At 40.5% G+C, this 22331-nt stretch overlaps 1 protein-coding gene across 5 annotated transcripts in view; it reads right to left on the bottom strand.

Moving 5' to 3' along the window:
* The window catches only part of cdon (cell adhesion associated, oncogene regulated), a 53904-nt gene that overhangs the window by 19848 nt on the left and 11725 nt on the right, over positions 1 to 22331 (bottom strand). For 4 of the 5 annotated variants that reach the window (XM_038289939.1, XM_038289942.1, XM_038289944.1 and 1 more), the window contains exons 2-9: positions 12129 to 12268; positions 10491 to 10769; positions 9868 to 10014; positions 8720 to 8863; positions 8338 to 8628; positions 7979 to 8248; positions 1913 to 2184; positions 1400 to 1574 (exon numbers count right to left, since the gene is read on the bottom strand). In XM_038289939.1, coding sequence (XP_038145867.1) covers positions 1400 to 1574; positions 1913 to 2184; positions 7979 to 8248; positions 8338 to 8628; positions 8720 to 8863; positions 9868 to 10014; positions 10491 to 10769; positions 12129 to 12201 — 1651 coding nt within the window. In that variant the 5' untranslated portion in view covers positions 12202 to 12268. Of the gene's footprint in view, positions 1 to 1399; positions 1575 to 1912; positions 2185 to 7978; positions 8249 to 8337; positions 8629 to 8719; positions 8864 to 9867; positions 10015 to 10490; positions 10770 to 12128; positions 12269 to 13360; positions 13440 to 22331 lie in introns of all 5 variants that reach the window. The other variant, XM_038289940.1, reaches the window with a different exon arrangement.

The following is a 22331-nucleotide window of genomic DNA, read 5'->3' as shown; positions in this document are numbered from 1 at the left end:
CCACAGGCATAGAATAAATGTTTGTATTTACTTTTCTAAATTTCTTTTCCTCATGTCACTCTCCCCTTAGGAGGTGGCAGAGCTCTTTGGGCCCGACAAAATTGGAAAGCCCTGCTAATGACCCTTGACCCCTATGCTCCCACCCCCACCACTTTGCCCCAACCAAGAGACACAGTTCTAGTTTTCTACTAATAACACTATTCATGTTATTAATCTTAGGATACACTAAACGTTTGGAAAGGCACATTCCTGGCTTTTACACTTGATTTTTGTTGTTTAAATATTAATAAATATGTAAAAATATATGAAACCATTACTGTCCCCGTTTCCTAATTTCATCTCGATAAGATGTATTGATTTTTATCCACGAGCAAGAAATGTCCCCAGATTTGATTTCAGAAATCTGGTCACCTTACGCCAGCAGCACTTTATAGGTCTGCTGTATGGGACCACTTTGCATTTAGAGTGACCTACGATGACGACGGAAAGAAAGTTGTGGATAAAAGTGCAAGCATTGTTCAACACGTTTTGTTTATGCTGCCAGCAACATGGCCAACATGTCATGCTAACCCCGAAATCCCTCATACTCCGTCAGCAACCCCCGCTCCGCCCCGCTGCGCTCCAGACCGGCAGCTCAAAGCAAAGCTACAGCCTCTGATGTGGCTCCCGTCCGCTCTGCTCTGAGTTCCTTGGAGATGATGATTAAATTCAAAGCAGCAAAATATACGGAAATGATCCAGGGTTTCCGCGGATCATTTAAAATAATTACAATCCATTATTTTTTGGGGGATTTTTTTCATTAATTTCCTAAATTTTTATGGGATTTCAGTGTAACAATCAACATATACCGAATCGAACCGAACCGAAACCCGTGACCACGAAACCGTGAATCGAACCGAACCGTGGATTTTGTGAATCGTTCCACCCCTACTCATTACTGCCTCCAATGGTTAGGAGGTGTAGCGCAAGTTCCTCATATGTAATTAAGCACAATAATGAACATGATTCCTTTTATGCTCATTATTAAATGGTGTCCCATTTAATAAATAAGGTGATTAGATATTTACAAGAAAAAGTTGTGAAAAAAAGCAGCTTAAATGTAGAAAACTACTACATTAACAAAAACAGCACAAGTAGAAGTCCATGACAGTTCATTTAATGGTCCTAAACTTTCACAAGGTCATTTCTATGGTTTTGGAAATAATGGAAATGTTTCCCATCATGGGAAATTTACTAGTCTTTTTATAGTAAATAACTGTTGTTTTTCTTTTAAACATGACTCATTCTTCTTTATTAAAGCTGTCCGGGCCAATAGATTTTCACTTTGATTTACCTGACGTAAGTCACTTCCAGTTAAGAGTTTTTAACTGAAATTAGCGTTTAGTTTTGTTGGACTCACCTTTTCCTGTGCGGAACGTCAGCATGGCTGGCTGACCCTCACCCGCTGGGCTTCGAGCCACCATCAGGACCTCGTAGAGGCTGGAGGGCTCTAGCTCCGACAGCCGCAGCGTTTTCTCGCTGCCTGGGACTCGGACCGTCTGCCAGTTTCCCACCACTATCCCCATGTCGTCAACCTGAAACAGAAACACAGGCACAGATGCCAGTAAGTGACAGAGAAAGTTTCCAACTTCAGTTTAATGTAATTGTTTCTGATCTCAGAAAAAATTCCTGTGTTTCATGTCATGATTTCCAACTTAGGCAAGTCTGAGCCTTTCTGCCAGTACAGTCTTTACTGGTTTTGCTGCAGTTTTATAGTGCACTCAGGTGATTACTGAAGCAAATAGAGTGTTTTAAAGGGGGAAACAACTACCCGCACAGGCTTTGCATTATTAATTCACCTGGTCCAGTCATGCACACTTTAAAGAAGCTTTGAATATAAAGGAGAGAAAAATTGCAGCTGATATGTTCCCACCTTTCTGTACTTAACAAAATAAGCACTGATGGGACTGCCTCCATCTCGACCAGCCCTCCACTCCAGGTCATAAACATCCGGCTTGTGGGTCTGCGGCGGGCTGGTGATGATCGGTGCCTCTGGAGTGGAGCGCCCGCTGCCCCTGTCAGCTGGTGGGTTAAACGGGTCGTCATCTTCGCCCAGGAAGCCGTCGTCTCCCTCGTCGCTTTGAATTGGGTGAAGCGACGGTGAAGCCTCAAGCAGCACACCTGCTGTGGGTCCCAGCTCTGGTCCTGCAAATAAAAGAATATTAAATATACCTTAGAGGAGAAAAAACATCAGATGTGTAAATGTCCAGGGTCAACAACGAGGACGATCTAGTCGGTCTTTATTAAACCATGACTAAAACATCATCATGATATATATATATATGTGAACATTTTGCATTTAAGATAAACAAAAAAAACTGTTTAAGCCCTGTTTATCCTGGTTCAATTAAAAAAAAAGCCTTCTTTAAGTTAACTTTTGCTATTCGATTATTAATCAATTCATAGGTAAAAAAAAAAAAAACCATCAAATCAACAGCTTTGCCAAATAATCATTAGTTGCAGCCCTACATTAAACCCTTAAATAATAACACTTTAGCAAATAATACTTTTACATTTTTTGATTTTATCCCCTTACATTTCAGAAACAGTTTTTCACTTTTTTTGTAGAACAAAACAATAGCTTTGATTCCTTCCTTTGCTAAAAGTTTAGGGCCACCATTTCACGTTAAAGCAAAGGCCACTTCTGCCAAAAATAAACTTTAAAACTTAATTAAAATTTTAAAATTAGTATTTGGTGACTCAGAAACAATACTGTACGTGGTAAAACCCTGAAAATGTTTAATCTAGAGGAGAAAACACTTTACATCTCACCTAAACAAAGAGCGGTTAAAGTAAACTGTAGGTAAGAAGCAATCAACTGATTGTGATGAAAGTAAATACTGGACATTTGCTTTTCTTTTCTGATTTATGGAAATAAATCAGAATCGATGACAAACCAGATCAGATCAGATACTGTCATCCCTCCACTGATTGAATCTCCATGGGTCTGTTTCTGCAAAACAATTGGAAGGATTCTAAACTATATACTTTTTGAGATTTAAACTTTTAGACTTTTATTTAGCTTTAAAAACATTGTGCATTATGTTAATCTGTGAACCTTGACCTTATTTACAAACAAATCCAAAAAGCAGATTTAAAAACATGTATTTAAAGTTGCATAAAAAGAAAAAAAAAAAAAGATACGCATGTAAATAAAATGTAAAACTAAGGTGTCATGTAGAGGATTAAAAAATAAAGTTCTATTAATAAATGTCAGAATTGCTGGACTTCTTCCTTTGTTGGATGGATGAAGGGAAAATTAAGACAATTGGACATTTAACAGTGAGTAGAATAAAGACAAGTAAAAAACGATTAATTAAACCTTCACATAAAAAATCTAAATAGAAGAGACCTTTCAAAGAACAGAGAAAATTAAATCTGATATACAGAAGAACCATAACATTTTTATAGAGCCTGCAAAGAATTGACATTAAATTGGTATAAACTGATTCTAAATATGTATTATTGGATATGTCTTTATGTTCTGCATTGGTTACCGGTGGTGACTCTGACATAGTGGAAAAATTGCAAATCTTCTTTCGGAAAGTAAGCTTGTATGAGTGATGCAAACAGCAACTTTTAAACAGAGCAGCACGAGAATAAATGGGCATGTGCACGCTCTCGCACGCATTTAATAGGCATTCCCTCTCAGGAGCGGGTAAAGGGCTGTGCATTAAAAAAATTTTGTGCAGAGGAAGGGTCCTTCCAAAAAATTGCATAAAAATCCTCCACTATACCTTTAACGGTGTAGCTCTCACTGAGGAGAAGCAATGTCAGAGGGTCATACAGGTGGAACCCGCTCTTTAATCTACCAAATGGAGAAAAATAAACCTTAAACTCTGCAGAAGTTAAATCCTATTTTTTGGAATGAATTCCTGATCACAACCAGGCAAAATGCATGAACTGGGAGTCTCCAAACAGCTGATACGAGGTCTGGCAACGGCAGCGCTGATCGTTCAAACTCAAAGAAGAGTGAGGTTTTCTGCACGGGGTGCATTTCATGGCTCAGGGTCCTGTAACAAGCTGCTGTTGCTGCTCACACCGACCTACTTTGTAAAACAAACAGGCCTGAAGCTGGTAATACTAGACATTTTCCCCGGACCGCGGCCAGCTGCAGCACATTCCACACACCGACCATTAAAATACCAGAAAGAATCAGACCTCAGCAGCCCCACATCCAGCCTCTCCTCTGTCCGATTCCTTCCCTCATTTACTGCAACACTCAGAGCTGAAACCAGGACCAGGTCAGCTGCTCCAAGGCAATCCAACAGAAAGAGGCCGGTCAGGCCCAGACAGGCTCCTCATCATCAGCAAGGAGGATGGAGACAAGGAAGTGAATGTGATGATAAATCCCTGAGGATTACAGATACTACCAAGGAGCCTCAGTTATGTAAATCTGTGCTTCACTCCTTCATCCCAGGAATCATCTGTTTCTCTCTAGATCCTTAGGAGCTTTAAAGTCAACTTATTGTTTAACAAAACGGCCTTGTACGAAGCTCAGCTTTGTTGTTTCCATTTTATGCTGCGGTTTAAATGTATTTTGTTCTTTCACAATAAGATCTGTAACTTTTTGTTTTATAATTCGGGACGTTGTTTCCATTCTGTGGTCAGATGTCTTTCTGTTTTGATATTCTCAGACAACAGTCAGACCATTCTGAAAAGAAACATGAGCTTTTTCCAATCACAGAACACACCGAAGCACAGCTAGGGTGCAGGAACAACTCTTTGGTGTGGAAGCCAGTCTAATGAGTTTAAAAAATCCTTTAATTTAAACAAGTTTAAAAATGAAGTCAGAGGTGAGTCAGAGATGTAAGAATGTATGTTAAAGGAAATTGTGTTTTACAGCGACGCCTCTCTGTTTAGTATACTTAAATCAAAGTCTTATAGAGTAATGCAGGCATCCCCAAAGTCGTTCCTCGCGGCCCGCTGTCAGTCATGCAGGGTTTAGACTCGGTTTCCCTGCTCCAGCAAAGCTGATTTTCATTGATAGTTGATTAACCGGTTTTTGCTGAACTGCAAGCATCATAATCAGCTGTGCTAAAGCAGGGAAACCTCTAAAGCCTGCAGGACAGCGGCCCTCCAGGACCCACTTTGGGGATGCCTGGAGCAATGAACTGGTCATTACCTTCAGGCAAGTTTTGGGCAAAAGCTCATCTTAAAGTTGCAGATTAGAGGGTCAAAAGTGTTGGTATTTATAAGCATGAAAGGTGTGATCAGTCCACTCGAAGAAGAAAATCCCTGTGAAAGCTGAAAGAATAAAATCCCAGTTTGGTCCAAGCATATCAGTATTCACACTAAATCAGAAAAGAGAAATCCTATTTAAATCCTGTTTTATATTTAACATCAAGGAATGAATTCAGACAACTGTTCTACTACATGTTAAGATGACAGATGGGCAAAATAAATACCAAATAAAACCATATTTCGTGGCATTAATTGCTTTAACAAAAAAATTCAACGTTCTTTTGTTGGAACCCTAAACATGCAAATGTAACTATGCTGAAACAGCCAATATGAAACCAGGTTCAGAGCTGTAGTTGCATTAAATACGAGTACAGGTACTTTATCTAGTAGTTATGGATGCTACAAGAGGTTAACACTGAAAGTAAAGTTAAGGAAGTAAAAACAGAGTAATTTATCATAATGATATTTTTTTTTAACAATAATTGGTTGGTCTCCAATTATTAAAAGCAATTAAACAATTCGGCCTCCATCAATACTGAGACATATACCGGTACTTTAGTTTTATTTGTGTTTCTTTCTATCTGTATCAGCGGATACCTACATGAGTTTCCCTATGTTCAGCAGTCATGCCTTAAGATCACATGAAGTGCCTCTTCCTCCAATTTCTGTTTTTTCTTTAATTTGTTAATAAACGCTTCCTTGTTTTAATTACGACCTGTGAAACATTTATTACTATTTTATCATTTTTATCATGTTAATGAGGACAAAAAAGCAATAGACGTAAAAATCGGCTCCAAAATATCTTCAGGACATTTCAGGGATTGGTTAGATTGATTTTAAAAAAAATCGAATACACCAAAAACAAATCTTGCATGGTTCCATCTCTAATCTGAAGTATATTCACGTTGTGAGAGAGAGCAGCTCTTCTGGCACATAACAGGAAGGCTCACAACAGCACAGCTGTTCTATTTTATCCCTTTTATGATCTTAATCTGTTTTTCAAGAAAAACGAAGGAGCTGAAAATGATGGTTAACATTTAATGTACTTATTTATTTAGCAGTGTTAGATACTTTTAGTTAAACTAATAATGCTAATCGCTATCAGATGCTAAGGTATGTTTAAAATGTGAACTCAGGGGTCGTAATATCCTGTACAACCCTTCATTGCAGCGATTATTCTTTCACGCGTGTGACGTCGCCTCTGGTTGCAATAGAAATACTTGACGAACGCTTACGCAGGAAAAACTGAGATTAACTCCATGCAACAGTCCTGGCAGAAAAAGGGCAGCTAGATTTGTCATTTTATGTGTGAAGGGAGGTCTTTTTTTTTGGTGATGGAAAACATTCATGCAAAACTTTGAATTAAAATATTTGTTCTGATTATTTCTCTTGAAGCATTATAATAACAGTTTACTCCTGAAATGAAGGCTTGGATAAGCTCCGTACCTGGTACCACTCACAGTGTGTTTACCACAGCTCCTAGTTATCAGCCTCAGTTCTTTGTGTATTAAGGTGGTCTGCAGAAGCTGAGCCCAAAGTATTGTGGTGCGAAGCAGTGACCCCGTCTGATCCTGTCTGAGTTGAACTCCTTGTGTCTCTGCATTAATCACTGCAGATAGCAGTGAGAGTTAAGGAGTAGGGCTGAGCATTCGGGGGGGAGGAAGAGGATAGGAGGAGGAGGAGGGTTGTGATGTGTTAATAAATAAGAGGCAGTTGTGTACGATGTTGACAGCTGGGTGGTCTGGTCCTCGTCATAACCCTCTACGACTACTCCTTACATTCCAGCGTCCGGGGCTTATCCCCGACGGTGCGCACAAAGCTCACTCTCACGCTCAGTTCAAGGCTCAGGAGGAGGGCGGCCCTGGCCTTGGCTTAGCCCCTCCCCCTCGCTGACAGACACACACAGTCACACTAACAGAGCTGGGACGCTCTGCAGATACAGTATGTCCAGATCAACATAGATCCCATCTGGTAAAGAGCCTCAACCTTGACCAAAACAAACTTACAGCGATGCTACATTTCTGGAATCTTCTTAATGTAGTCGTCACAAAACCAACAGCTGTCATATAGCCCTTCCTTATACATGTAAGGAGCAGCTCCATTTTAAACTAATGCTACATTAATCCATAATTAATCCCTTAATCCCATTAGTCCAACCTGTTGATCAGATAACATCTTCATTTATTCCTCCTGGGAAACAATGAGGGTCTTTCTGATTTCTGACACTTTATAATGGAAAACTCTGATTCACTAATTAAAATAAACATTCTTCAGACTTTCTGATGAGGCCCTTTTAAAAAGTAATTAAACATTTACTGTCAAAAATCATTTTTATGTTTTTATTTAAATGCACTTTGAGCATAGAGAGTTTGAAATGCTTCATTTGCAATAAGTCAGACTTCCTTGTAATCTTTGAAGGCTGGTCTCCAGGCATCTGAAGGTCATTTATATTTTTTTCTGGACTCTAGCTGCTTCCTTTTTTTTTTACTTTTTAGTTCATATCTTGTACCAGACATTCAGCTTTTTAAGAAAAAAAAGTGCAAGAGGTGCCCAGCCTTAAATAAGCACATAAAGCAGATTAACTTTGTTCAAAATTCATGTAAGAACCATGGAGAGGAAAAGCAAAGACCTGACATTGGACAGAAGAGGTTTGTATCACCCGGGATGGTAAAACTGCCAGGTTACACTGGTCTATGCATTTTCATCTTTTCTGTTTTTCAAACACTGATTTTAAGATCAGTTGAAGGATTCATACCTGACTGTACGCTGAGAAAACCATGTGACTGTGCAGAGCCGATCCCATTGTCCAGCACACACTGGTACGCCCCTTCATCCTGCGGCGTCACATCTGTAACCAACAGCGAGGATCCAGAGATTTGGAGGCGATGCGACGGAGCGATTGGCTCGGCGTTGAACAGCCAGGTGACGTTTGGGGAGGGGTTTCCTCTCCCTGCGCAGGTGAAGCGAGCAGAGGAGCCGATGGGGATGCGCTGGTCGCCCAGGGCCTCAGCAATAGAGGCGGGCTCTGAATTTGAGAAATGATAACACCTTAAAAATCATCACCTGCAGTAAGAAATCTTCAAATTAAGTTTTTTTTTTTTTTTTTTTCCTTACCAAGAACATTTACAGTGTAATTAGGGCTGAACACAGTTCCTCTCTCGGTCTCAACCCCGCAGCAGTACCTTCCCTCATCGCTCCTCGACAGCCGAACAAAAGCCAGGTTATTGTGTTGTCTCTGGTGCGAAGGCCCAAATGTCACCTCCTTGCCGTTCTTAAACCACCGGGCTGCTGGTACAGAACTCCCAGAAATGACGCACTCCAACGTCAGCGGCTGCAAATGCTGCATCGAAAGCGTCATCGGAGCGGTGGGATAAACTATCTGAACTGGGGGGGTTGAAGAGGGTCCTGGAATCAGGCATGGAATGCACCAGTTTAGTAGACAGAAACAGGGAGTGAATAAATTACAGAACTCTGCACCTCGATTTGTTTTACTCACGTTTCACGAACAGTTTGACACCATGAGACTGAACAACAGCTTCACCAGTAACAGGGTTCACTGCGCCACATTTATACATGCCCTGCTGTTGGGCTGACACCGAGATAATCTGCAGGTTCCCAGATGGAAGTATTAAATAGTTATCTGTAAAACAAAAACAGCTCATTCAGCCACAGTATAGTTACACAGAACGCTTTCAAATCAATTTAAGATCTCTTAATATTTTGAAACGAATGATTCTGCGCTTCGTTAGAAAGCAATGAAAGGTGCATCTCCTCTGGATGAAATCACTGACAGTTCTGTTGCTGCCCTTAACTTTGTCCAGTGTCCTGTGTTTATTTCCCATAGAGAGTACCCCTTGCTTAGAGTTTGTCTTTAGCTCGGACATTTTTCCAGAATTAATCTGCTGATCATAAATTTCATTCTCATTACTTTTCTTTCCTTAGAACAGGGGTGTCAAAGTGTCATTTCATCAAGTCATCATGTTCAGATTGGACTCACTTGATGAGACGACTGGAGTCTGGTGTGCTATCGCTTCCTGAATGTACCTTTATTTTTTTTCTCTCCCACATAAACTACTGCTTCTCTGATGTTTATGTTTTTTTTTTCTGTGACTCATCTCTGTCTGCTTCCTACTGATGATCTGCTGATTGTATTTTCTTATTAACATAGGAAGGTTCCTTCCCACTGTTTCCGCATGCTTAGAAAGCTGTCATTACTGGTGCAAAGTCAATGACTTAATGCAATCATCTGGACTTCCTTCCATACATACCTTGTTACGGAGTGCCAATAAATGATGGACTGAATTACCCTACAGCTTAAAGTAATGATAGGACTTATTCTAGTTGGATACATTTGGTGGATTTGATATGATCTCTGATCCAAATAAGAATCAATTTAAGCGTTCATGAACTGAATATTAATTGTTTTTTTTTTCAACTGTACCATTATAGGATGTTTGTAAACCTTTACCATAAATTGTAATTGAATGTAAATGTGAAAATAATGTCTGCATTATAAATAAAATGGTTGCCAATAGGGTTTTAGATTGAGGTGTATGTATCTGTGTAGTTATTCATAGGGATCTTTCTTAGCAGTATGAAACCGACTAAATAACTCCTGAGGAAGTTTATTTTGTTGTAACAAACCTCTCGACTCTTCGATCCAGCTGCCTCTGACTCTCAGTTTCGGTCGAGCAGGAGGAGTGCTGCGTGGCAGAGGACATTCAATAACAACCGTACTGCCTTCCTGCGCTGATAACGACCGCCGCTGCCCAGCTTCATATTCAGATATCTCTGCATGAAGAGAAAAACAAAAGCATTCGCTTACTGTGAGGAATACAGAGCGCCGCTGAGAGCGAGTATGATCGGCAATACTTGAGCTGAACTGTTTGTGTTGGATTGCTGGGTTTGTTTATTGTTGTAAAGAGGGGTTCAATTCATGCTTGATACAGCTTCAGATCAGGGTCAAGCACTTTACGTGGAGGCCAAGAGAAGCAGCATCCCAGCAGGAACATAACACGCTTCCACACAGGAAAGCCCAAGGCTCATTAAGGATAGCAGTAAGAGGCATCTGGAAGGCTGCCCGAGTAAAAACTCCAACTGCTTCCTTCCCCTCTGCCACTCAGCAGCAGGCAGCCGAGGATTGATATCCTTTCTACTTTTTTAACACTCGCTAAAGTGGACTTCCTTTTCTCAAGGCCACTTCCACCATTTCTTCACCACTCTTTGAAGTGAAGTGTGCACAGAGGGGTCATCCGCTGTATCCTTACCTGCTAAAGCCACGCGGGCAAGGTGGCTAGCGACCGCCGGCCCGCGTCCTGAGCGTGCCACACACTGATAGATGCCAGCATGGTTGGGTGTAAGGCTGGGGATGGTGAGGAAACCCAGGGCGAGTTCCACGCCGGGCAGGGTGTCCTGATCCAGGGGCAGGCCCCGAAAGTGCCACGAAACAGCTGCTGATGGGGGATTTACTAAACACTGCAGACGGACCACAGAACCTGGACTCTGGACCACAGAGGTTGGCTCAGAGAGAAAAGAGGGATGCTGAGCTGGGGAGAGAACAAGGCAAAAGGTCCAGAGTTACGAATGGTTGCCCAGTGCATTAGATTATGACACAAAATGATACACTAAGTAACACAGACTCCTACACACATAGAAATTATTTGGAGAAGGTGAACAGTTCAATAAGCTTTAAAATGATTGGGTCATTATTAACCCATAGGGTTTAGAGATGCACTGATTTCTTAGTAAATGAAAGGCACCAGTACTATCATGGAATGAAAAATCCACAGATGTCAGGAATGGATCATCTATAGTAGAAAGTTTAGACTGAGTGACGACTGAGCTAAATATGCGGTTGGTCTTAAAAATGGAGAAAAATAACATGTTACTAAAACAGACATTTGGGTTTTTAATAGAGGACAGCATCTCTGCTGATCATTGTGCTGCTGACAGAAAAGTGCAAATTAGATTTTTTGTCTTTTTTTCCCCCAACACTACCAGTGTACACCTGAAAATACAATATTCTCTCTATTTGTTCAGTAACTGAATCCTGAACTGAAATTCAGTTGTTGGATTTTGAGAAGCAGAGCTGGGATTAAACAGAAAGCAGAATAAATGTATACCTTTTATTAATTTCTCCATGAGTTCTTTGCAACATTCCTGCCTTAGTTTCAAAGTTTGAGCATTTATATGCAACACAGAAGGCACCAAGGAAAAACACCAGGGTTCGGTCCCCATAAGTCTGACATCTAGTATTGTTCAATAATTTAAAGAATTCTTAAAAATAATAATATAATCCGAGATCAGTCACTAAATTTGAGTCCTACAAAACATCATCATTCATTTCGTTAACATTTTTAATTATAAACTCTTGATTCAAGCAAACAAAAACAAAAAAACAAAAAACAAATCCAAACTTTGATTGTAGGGAGAGGTTTGATTCATAGTCCTCGGTGTACTATTATTGATGAGGGTTGGAATAGATATTATAAAAAACTAATCTACTCCGACGTAGTTCATATTAGAAAAACAGTTTCTTTGATTAATATAATTTTTAGATGGCTTTAATAAAGTGAAGGAATTTGGAGGATTTAGATTTGCAGAAACTAAAGCAACATGCTCAGTAACTTGCTTACGTTATTAATGAATAAAACATTTTTATTGTTATTTTCATTCAGTTATTGAATTAGAAAACAGATTTTGAAAGTCTGGCAAAAACCCAAGAGGCATTAATCCATTATTTCTGCTGTTCTTATTTTCTATTTCTACATACTTCATTTCTGATTCGTGCAAAACAGTTCTCAGTTTTAATTTTCATTGTCCTGCTGAGCACCAGTCTGAAATTTAATCCAAAAGCATGAAGTGGTGCATTTACTGAAAAGGGTGTTTGCTGGTGAGGAACTTACATGAGCAGCTGATAATCAAGGACTGGCTGAGACACAGCAGAGTGGAAAGGAAGACCCTGAGGCCACTGTCCATGGCGGCCTTTCACCCCAGCCAGCAGGCCGTGTTGCCTGGAGCGCTTGCTCTCGCCCGCTCAGAAAACCTAAAACACACACAGAGAACACAGGGAAACTGATGAGCATCACAGCGTCTACAAACGCACCAAAAATACAAAAAAAATATTTAAAAAAATTAAGATGTTTATTACAGCTGGACTATGATGAATTTTTTTTTTTTAATTGATCCTGCACTACAATGCCTGCTCTCCTCCTCTCATCATCTTTATTATAGCGCCCTTACAGAGGCCTACTGGGATCTCCTACTAGTGGACAATGAATACAAAAAAAAAAAGTCACCTCACTTCCAATATCCCCCCACTATGACATTGCGTTTCTTTTTCATAGGTTCATCACAGCCTGACTCATCGATGCAAGAGAAAATCTAAAGGTGATGGAGGAGAGGAGGACTCAAAATTAGGAGCCTCCCTCCATCTTTTCAAAATTCCCCCCCCCCCCCATGTCAATGCAGTTCCTCCTTCTGAAAGTAATCCAGAGGCAGCTTTGATCCCATGTTCCTGGTTGCTAACCAGCCCTGGAGCCCGAGGCTGCACAGACAATGGCCGTCCAGCTGAGATATTCACACTCGTGCTTCGGTGGCCCGCAGACATTAACGGAAGGGCCAACTGAGGCTGAAGGGCGGGTCAAGTGAAAAAAAGCAAGGCGCTTGGGTGGGATGGCAGAAGGTGAACAGGTTTCTAACCCTTATTCTTCCAGTTAAGAAGCTCTTTTAAATACCTGACAATCAAATAGGTCAGTTTGCTTAGCCTCCTCTCAAGTCTGCAGCAAAGAAAGTAGGAGCTCATTTTCAGCTCCCTACGACTAACAGAACTCAGCCAACATGCATTTGCAACAAAATATACTGTAATAAGTTGGCAGGCGTACGATAGAGGGGCTGAGGAAAACCAGTTATCCAACATTTATACTTCCTGCACTTTTCTTTCTGCGTGCAGCAAATGCAACATACTAAAAATTATTTGTTCTTATTTGTGATAAAGTGTCTTTATCATGCAAACTTATTTTTTGAGCTTTTAACTAAATGTGATTTCTTCATCAAGATTATGTCCAAACTGGTATTTTTCTTGAGTCATGCATGTCCAAGTAATCCTGATTAATACCGCTCTCTGAGCAGCCACTACCTGCACTGGTCATCACCACACTGCATAGGAGACTGTTATCCCGTCTCTTCCAGGATGCACCTGTTTGACCGCACTGCACCTGCCCAGTAAACAAGAATTAAGCTTTGCTTGATCAGCAAATGGTGAAGATAGGCAGCATGCGATCATTTCTGCTCATACTTGAGACAAAAAGGCTTGTTTAGCACCTAATATACATAGTTTCACTAAATAAGGAAAGGTTTTTTGGCAACGAGCTTCGAGCTTCTTCTGTTAAACCTTCCTTAAAAACAGCCTGGACGGCCAGGAGTGATGTCATGAAAAGGCAGAGGAGAGGTAGCATTGGAGTGAATGCAAGTCTCTTTCTTTATGTTTGGAAGAAAACAACCAATATTTTCTCTAAAGTATGATTACTCCATAGTGCCAAAGTCCATATTTCATCATAAACATGCCTATATTGTCCTTGAAGGACTTAAAATAGCCTTAGAACTGTAAACTATAAATTCTTGTAGACATCAGGGCCAACATGTCCAACTTTTTATCCAGCCTGCACAGTTGAAATATATTAATGAGTCCAGATGTTAAAACTCTGGCTTAGCTGGGTTCATCCAGTGATTTGGGGATAAAACCCCTTACTGCTGCACCCCGATTTAGTTGTGGTCTCTATATTGGCGGGGAGGAGGAGCAGAGAAGAGGCAGGAAATAATAAACTCTTCCAGCTCCTGGCTCACGCCCCCTTCTCACTCTGAGGTCGGGGGTCAAGGAAGAGCAGAGAAAGAGGATGAACCAGCGGGTGTCTGGTGGCCCGGGTCACCCCACTTCTTACTGTTTCAATCACAAACCCGCCTTTTTTTTTTTTCAACCCAAAAGATGAGAGAAGCGCCAATAAATGGGTTGGTAACTAAAATCTGCCAATCAGTATGATCTATTTTATCCTGTGACCAGCCGGTCAGATTAAAAACAAAACTGTTAAGATATGGTATCAGTTAAACCAAATTTTGCAAGACTTTCTTTTTTTTTACTGTTAACCCACAATCTTTTGTAAGCATTTCCCCGACAGCCAAGGAAAATATGCATCTTTTATGTAATAGGAATTGCATAACTGAAGACAGTCTCAATACCCAGAATGAGTTCTTCAGTAAATCTTCACGTTTACATTTACTGAATGTTGGTATAAGAAAGACCCTAGTTTTGTTCCACATGCCAAAAATAAGGAGCCATAAGGAGAAACAATATGTTGTCCAGAGGTCTGTGGAGCAATGACGCTGAGACAGACAGAGAGAGCAAGACTTTCAGCTGATAACAGGAAGGTTGAAGGGACTACAAAGGGAGTCCTATTTTTTATTGCTGTTGAGCATTCAATGTCTTTTGTAGTTGAACACAGTGTACTACCTATCTGAGAGCAGAGCCCTTATAGCAGGTGGGTGGGAGGGTCCAAATCTTTTGCAAAGGGGTCCAAAACAGAACTTTGGGTCCAAAATAATTGGTTTATATTTATGTTTATTTAATAAATTTAGACTCTTGAGTCTTGTTTCCAGGAAAAGTTGAAGGATGTTTCTCGTCATATTTACTGTCAATTAAAAAAAATTTCAACCTTTAATTTTTACTGATGCAAGAACTTTTTTTACTCACTTTTTTCTTTCAGACCAAGTTGGCAAAGCTAATTTATACTACTTCTAATTTTGAAATAGTAAATCATCTCAAAGGGGCATAAATGGTCCTCAGGCCGCAGCCTTACAGGCAACAGGTTTGCTAGCAATGCTAAGTGTGCTAACAATAAGAAGGTAAAGCTGTTAAAATGTCTACTCCACAACCTTTTTTCATGGTTTCGAATAATAAAAGATCATTTCATCATCACAGCTCTTTTACGGAGTGGCGTCCTATTTTCCAAAATAAAAAAAACAACAAAACAAAAACTACGACAGCTTCGTTTAGGAGGGTTAACAAAAGCTTTACAAAATATCTAATTGTTAAAAAATCGGATTTATTCTGATCTTTAAACAGGAATAGCAAAAAGCTGCTCAAAGTAGAGATGCATGCCAACATATATATAAAATAAGACCTTTCATCAATGACTAAGAATCTGGGAATTTGATTTCAGGGTTTGGGATTAGACCTCAGGATGTATGCTCTTTGCATTTAAAGCTCAGGTTTAAATATGAGCGTGCTTAGTCAGGCACATCAACCCACATCACACAGGTTGGCATTTCTCCATCTCACAGGTTGCAACAAGCCCCTTGCACTGCCCCTATGTCAGCATTGGAAACTATCTCTCTTCCTCTACCGGAATAATGATATATAATTACAATAATAACAACAGTGCTATAACAATGCAAAGCAAAGCATAGGCATATTGGCACAAGGTGCAATGAGACACCAGATATGATTCTGAATTCGCCTCGCTTTCTCTCTCTTATTTTCATTCTCATCTCAGCTCGTACATCCGTTGGGCCATGAATGCCCTTGTGTAAACACACACAGCTGCCTTATCTGGCCCATTGATCTGCCGCTACGAGGAAACAAAGGGGCATCATTCCTGGTTCTTATCTGTTTGGCTTTTCCTGTGACATCCGCCACCATGAGGCCTCCTGCTCGGTGGAGACAGACACCATGAGCATATCCTTAATCGCAGAGCCAAGTCTCTGTTGAGGCAACAGTAGCTGCATCCAAAGGCAGCTCCTGCTTCCACTTGGGAAGACGAAAAAAAATAATGTAGCTTTTAGATAAAAGGAATCCAAGCAACAGCTAAGTAATATTTCAAACCAGTCTCGACTCTTTTCTTAAATTCAGTTTATTCAGACCCAACTAGTCTTTAAAAAAAAAAGTGAATTTAATCCAAACATTGGTTAAAAAAATGTCCATCTAAGAGAAACCCTGCAGATTGACTGGCTTGTGGCATTTACTCCCTGTGGATGCAAACTCTGTAACAGTGGACGGCCAATCCCCAATACTGAGCATGCATGTAGCAACAGTGGAAAGGAAAACTCTACTTCTAAAGCTAGAAACCCCCAATTTGACCAGAACCTGACTCTGTGTAATCAGCCATCTGCTACGTTCAACTGGCTGTTTGAAAAGACACATTTTCTTTCTTGTCTTAACATAAAACGCTATCATCTATTTTCAACAATAGGCAAGACCTCCTACAACTTTTTATTTACAATACAATGCCAATATTGCACTTTTGAACTGACCAATACCGATATTGGCCAGTTGCAATATAAGAGCACATCACATCTAGTTTTGATACTTTTTTTGTGTTGAATGTTAGAAAAGGTTTAATCAAATAATATTACTTGAACAGAGAAGAATAGTCAAGAGCAATTGGCATGACAACAACTGACCCATTTACTAACCAGTTGGCTGAATAAACTTTAGACAGAAGCAAAGCGTTGCCAATAAAGAAGATTTTAGGTGCAGAGCAACATAATCTAATAATAGTTTTTTTGCCTGATACAGGACTGATGTTGATGTCGGACTGAGATATCCCTTCTTAACTAGTCCTAAAAAAAATTTAAATTAAAAAAAGAATATAACTTTACAAAGTTTTTTTTTTTTGTGGAAACCTTCAAAAACAAACAAACAAAAAAACAAACAATTAGTAGTCATTTTAACTGTGACTGTAACAGAAGTATAGAAGCTGCTTTCTTCTGCCCTGGGTTTTTCAGCTAAAATAATAAATTCCAATTTCCATTTGACAAGGTTTTATTGAAACGTTGACACAGGACCGAATATATCTTAATTTCTCCTTTTGTTAGACATGGACCACCACACTGTAAAAAGTTTTTGATGCCTTAAACAACAAATGTCACTGAATAAACTACAGCCATAAAGCACCTGAACTCCTGACTCTGAAATAGTCGGCTAAGCTTTATAGCAGTCTGATTATTCTGGTAACAATGTTAAAATTGCATACATTGATATTGCATTAATAGAAAAAGTAAAACTGAAGTTGGTGTCAGTGAGTTCAAGCACAAAGTGTTCAATATGCTAGGCATGGGGGGTTGACTTGTGTACATTTCGGAGATGTTCGACTGACACCTGGTTTGAAAGTTTGAAAACAATCCTAAAGGTTTTGATTGATGGAAAAACATTACTGAGATACAGCACCTTTACCTGCTCATCTAGGAAGTCATCCAAAACTCAAAACACAGGAACACAGAGCAAGCGGGATCCCTAGGGATGACACAAGCTAAATAAACACAATGCCTTGGATCCCCTCAGGGAAGGGAAAGGGATCCGAGTTCTGAGGTGGGTCCACCTGCACTTTTTTTTTTTAACCACAGGAACTACTTAAAACCCCATTTGCACCCAGTATGTGGGGAAGGCCCATATCCCTGTCATATTGGGTAAACAGGGACAAAAGCAATGCGGTGAAGCATCAAAGAGCTGGAGGGCAGAGAAGGAACAGGTCACAACTTGGTGCTGCTGACTGGAGCAGGGGGACGGCCTCTTTGCCTCACAACACTGCACAGATGAATGAAAGAAAAACAGTAGAAAGCTCTTAAATTTGATAACCGACACCAATACGGACTGCGCTGGCAACGGGTGCAAGGGTCCTAAATAAAAAAATCTGATTGAATAAAGAGTATCCTATAACAAGGAGAACTTAAACAGAGATGTCAGAGGAAGGAGATCAGTGGGGTGGAAGAGACAGAGCGAGTCTTTTCTGGTACGATGGTCTAATCTGACCCGTGTGCAGAAGCTGATTCACATGCTATACCCCAAACCTGTCTGCACTCGCCCCACATCTCACTAAAGGAGGAACTGCAGAGCACACATTCCTCCTTTCCACAGAGAGGGCCAACAACAGACTCACACAAAGAGACAGACACACAAAACTGAAAGAGATGGCAGATAATTCAAAACTGAGTGATGGGAGGCAATGGGGGGGCCGAGGGAAAAAGGAGATGGGGGTATAGAGAGGTGAAACATTCACAGCCGTGCCCCGACTCCTCTCGTTTTATTCGACTCTATGGAAGAGGCTTACAGATAATGGTGTTCACGTCTGCCAAGGCCACAGCTCAGCCCACAGACATGGAAAGGGCCTCCCCCAATGGAAGACACCATTATGAACTTCTATGATCTCTCTAGGTGAATCTGCCAAGCCTTCCCGGGGCCATGGAACAAACTAATGAGTGGAGACATGGAGCCTCTGGTTGGACCTAACTCTGTCTGATTAGAGCCTGATACTTTAAGAGTGGGACAGGAGGGGAGGGAGCATCCTTTCTTATCTTTTGCAAGACTTGGAATGTGGATTAATCCCTTGACACCTGAATTTATGTAAACACATTAAAAAACGCAAAAAAGAAAAAGTTGTTTTGTCAAACTGATCTTGTTACTTTGACAATTGCACAAAATAAAAAATTTGGTATATTGCAAATTTCTGACAAAAGTTATATTGGTCAACTATATAGTGCACCATCAGGGATGTATAATAACTGGTATTAGGAAAATGCCGGACAATCTTACCCGTTTGCATAACACAAATAGTTTGTTGCATATTTGCAACAATAGGGATGGGATTTTACTAAAACCTCAAAACAATCTTTCAATGTTTTTACTTTGTTTTTTATTTTTACTTATTTTCAGTCCAATGCTAATTGGCTTGTGCTAAAATAAGGGCAGCAGACAAGTAGAGAGGAAGGAACCATGTTAGGCTAAGTACCTTAACTGTTGTCTTTAGAATAATTACCCTTCAATTGATTTAACTGAACTATTTTCTTTTAAAAGAAATTATAAAGCTGCTCTTGTGTAAAAAAAAAAGTACCTCCTTTAAACTGTGTACCAATGGGAGTACACAGAGAATCTAGTTCTGTAAATTGCAGCTTTACTTACTGATGTGCTCAGTGACAAGGCCAACAGCTATTCGCAATACATATTTACTACAGTTAAAACTATGAGTTGCGGCAGCCATAATGGATTTCAGGATGGAGGCAACGGATCATTTGGTCCATTCACTTAAAATTTTGGTATAATTTTCCTACTTGGAATGTGGAAATATGTGACCTTTGAGTCCACATAAAATGCTTCATGAAACCCTATTCTTCGTCCATGTCTTATTTTCTGTCTCACAAGGAATCATCCCGAGAAAAACATTTTTGTGGCTGCTTTAAAATGCCCATCATTACAGTATGGCCTAGAGAACTGGCCCAGGAGATCATTATAAAAGTTTGAGTACTGGTCAAGAGAATTCTTGACTTCTCATGTATGTTGACATATCATCTGTTTTTGAGATACTAGACTGAAAATGACTAAAAAGTAAAGGTCCAGAACAAACTTTCAAACAACAAAATAATGAAAAAAAAAAAAACATTTCTAACAATTTTAAAAATGACAAGAAATCTTGGATTCTTTGAAATAAAATCATAAGTCAAGGTATATCAAAGCCCTCAATTACCTGATATATACTTTGTGACTATGAGATTATAACTGTCATGTGTTCAGTTTTCCTCCTGAGGCACATCTGTCAGTATCACTGACGGACAGAGCATCAGAAGCCCAGGAGGTGCAGGGTGACAAAGGGGCCAAGATGGTCCCAGAGCCCGCTGACGCCAAAGTCCTGACATCCACTGCTGTGGAGTGGGATTCGACCCTCAGAGAAATGAAAAGAGAGGCCCTAGGGGATCAGTCAGTCACATCCCACAAAGCCCTGTTTACAGAGGATACACACACCCACCCCCGCCTCCCAACAACGCTTCTGTTCAACCAATGCCCGACACTCCCCAAGTTTCAGGGCTGGGACCTGGGAGACAGCGCTAATTCCACCCTAAGGCATGTTGGCCGAGAAGACAAGCAAGAGAGCTGGGAGAACAGAGAAAGGGAGGGGGCAGAAAGATTGAGACGGAGGGGATAGAAAGTAGAGACTGAATGGTACAGTATGTAAAAGCCCATCTTAATTGGTGATTGTTCAAAACCGTCTTGTTTTTCCTGGGAATCTGTGAGGGGGAACTGCAGGAGGGTAGAGGAGGCATGGTTGTTTCCCAAGGTCCTGAACAGAGGGATTAAGCACAGGGAGGAAACTCAATAGCACCCTCGGACACTGGAAACAGATCTCTGAGTATCACAGCCTTACAAGGCCACCTCAAGACCTTTCGCAAAGTGCATGTAACTAACCACCCTCTGCTATTGTCTGAACTCTCTGGGCCCTTCCAGCTGATTTCACAGGCCTTTCAGCCCATGGGGGGGGGCATTAACTCAGACGAAAAGGTAATTCTGATGGATAGCAGGAATGCACAAGACGGCCTTTCTTGCCTGCAGGGTCTGTTCTAACACTGATCTCTAACATGTGCCAAGAGTCTTATTCATCCCAGGAAGAGGGACGGGAGCTGTGCAGCCAGGGCAGCAGGGCAGGAAGCCACAGCCTCACATTCCGCAATATCAGTCCTGATTAGAGAGATGATGGGAAAACACTGATGTGATGCAGGGGAGGGAATAAAAGAAACTCTCAACAATGTCCGACCTCTCTGGGGTGGGGAGGAGTGGAGAAGTTGTAAGGGGATTCAAAGATCTGATCCAGCTGCCCTCAAATCTATCCCTCCTCACTACAAATTCTTCCGCTGCTCGTGTCCATGGCAACAATTCCTGTTCAGCATCCTCCCAATGTGTCCCCTACTCGCTAAAACATTGCTAAACTAAAAATGGATAAGTCCTACATTTCTAGACACGGGTACTAGTACCACTGGTGGTATTATGTTTTCCTTTACCAAAACTACCACAAAACTGTTGTATAATGGTTAGCAATTAGCAAAACACGCAAAAAATATAAGTTGTCCTTACACACTGATATATGCTGAAGGCTACTTTTAGTGGGACTGGGGTTTGGTAATGACATTAAAAACATAACTTTGGCTACGTTCACACCGCAGCCTGAAGTGACCTAAATCCGATTTTTTTGGCCCAAATGCGACCTGGATCTGAACTTTTCATGGATGTCTGAACAACACAGATCCAATTTTTTCCAATCTGACCTAGGCCACTTGACTATATGGTCCTGAATAGGGCTAGGTAAAAAAATCTATTTAATCGATTTTGAATTAATCGATTTTTACTTTACATTTTTGCAGAATCGATGTCTAGGGAATGAGATTGATTATTTTTATAGTGACGCGCGTAACGTGAGCAGGAAAGATGCACTCATTACTTCAAGCCAGACAGCTGCAAATATACACAATAGGTTGGCTGAAGACATTAACATATGGGGGCTGACCAGCAAACGCCCTGTAGTTGATACAGACCCTGCAAATATGGTTTGTGCAGTGAAGATAATGCACTTGTTCACTTCTCAAGCTTAAACTGTCTGATTTACAAGTTTGCACTTTGTGTTTAATGTGACAGGAAAAAAATAAATCCATGAGTATTCTGACACACAGTTGAACCACTTTCATTATTGTAAAAACAAATCGAATCAATATTAATTTAGAACTGTATTAATCAAAATCGAATCGATTCAGGACTTTGGCGAAAATATCCAGCCCTAGTCCTAAATTCGATACGAATCTGATCTTTCCAAATGCAACCTGCGTCTGAACAGTCAGGTCGCATTCATCTGACCAGAACGCCACTGGTAACCGACATAGGTCACTATTCTGCTTGTTGTTACACAGAAGCCGCAAGAAAAACAAAAACATCATGGTGGACAATGATGCAGAGAGCAGTATTTTTTTTAACTATCTTGAAAAATTGAGGTTTTAAGGTTTGGAAAGATCGCTAGATGTGCTCCAGCACTACATTCATGTTTACTCCCGTAAACACGAAGCACGCTGGCTTATGACGTCATTGCGTCCTCTACTATTCACTGTGTGAATGCAGTTTACACAGCAGATCTCATACAAGTCGCATATATTTGGAAATGTAAACGGCAACGCAAAAAAATCAGATTTCACAAAAAAAAAATCGGAATTGAGCATCGAGGCCTACAGTGTGAACGTAGCTTTTGTCACAGTTACAAGTTGAGAAACATTTTGAATAAGCTTTGCTTAATGGCAAGCTGCAATGA

This window comes from Cyprinodon tularosa, unplaced genomic scaffold, assembly GCF_016077235.1.
Source record: "Cyprinodon tularosa strain WSP-4 unplaced genomic scaffold, ASM1607723v1 ctg274, whole genome shotgun sequence".
Taxonomy (NCBI): Eukaryota; Metazoa; Chordata; class Actinopteri; order Cyprinodontiformes; family Cyprinodontidae; genus Cyprinodon; species Cyprinodon tularosa.
Note: the sequence above shows the minus strand (reverse complement) of the source record. Positions and strands in the feature narration are given on the sequence as shown.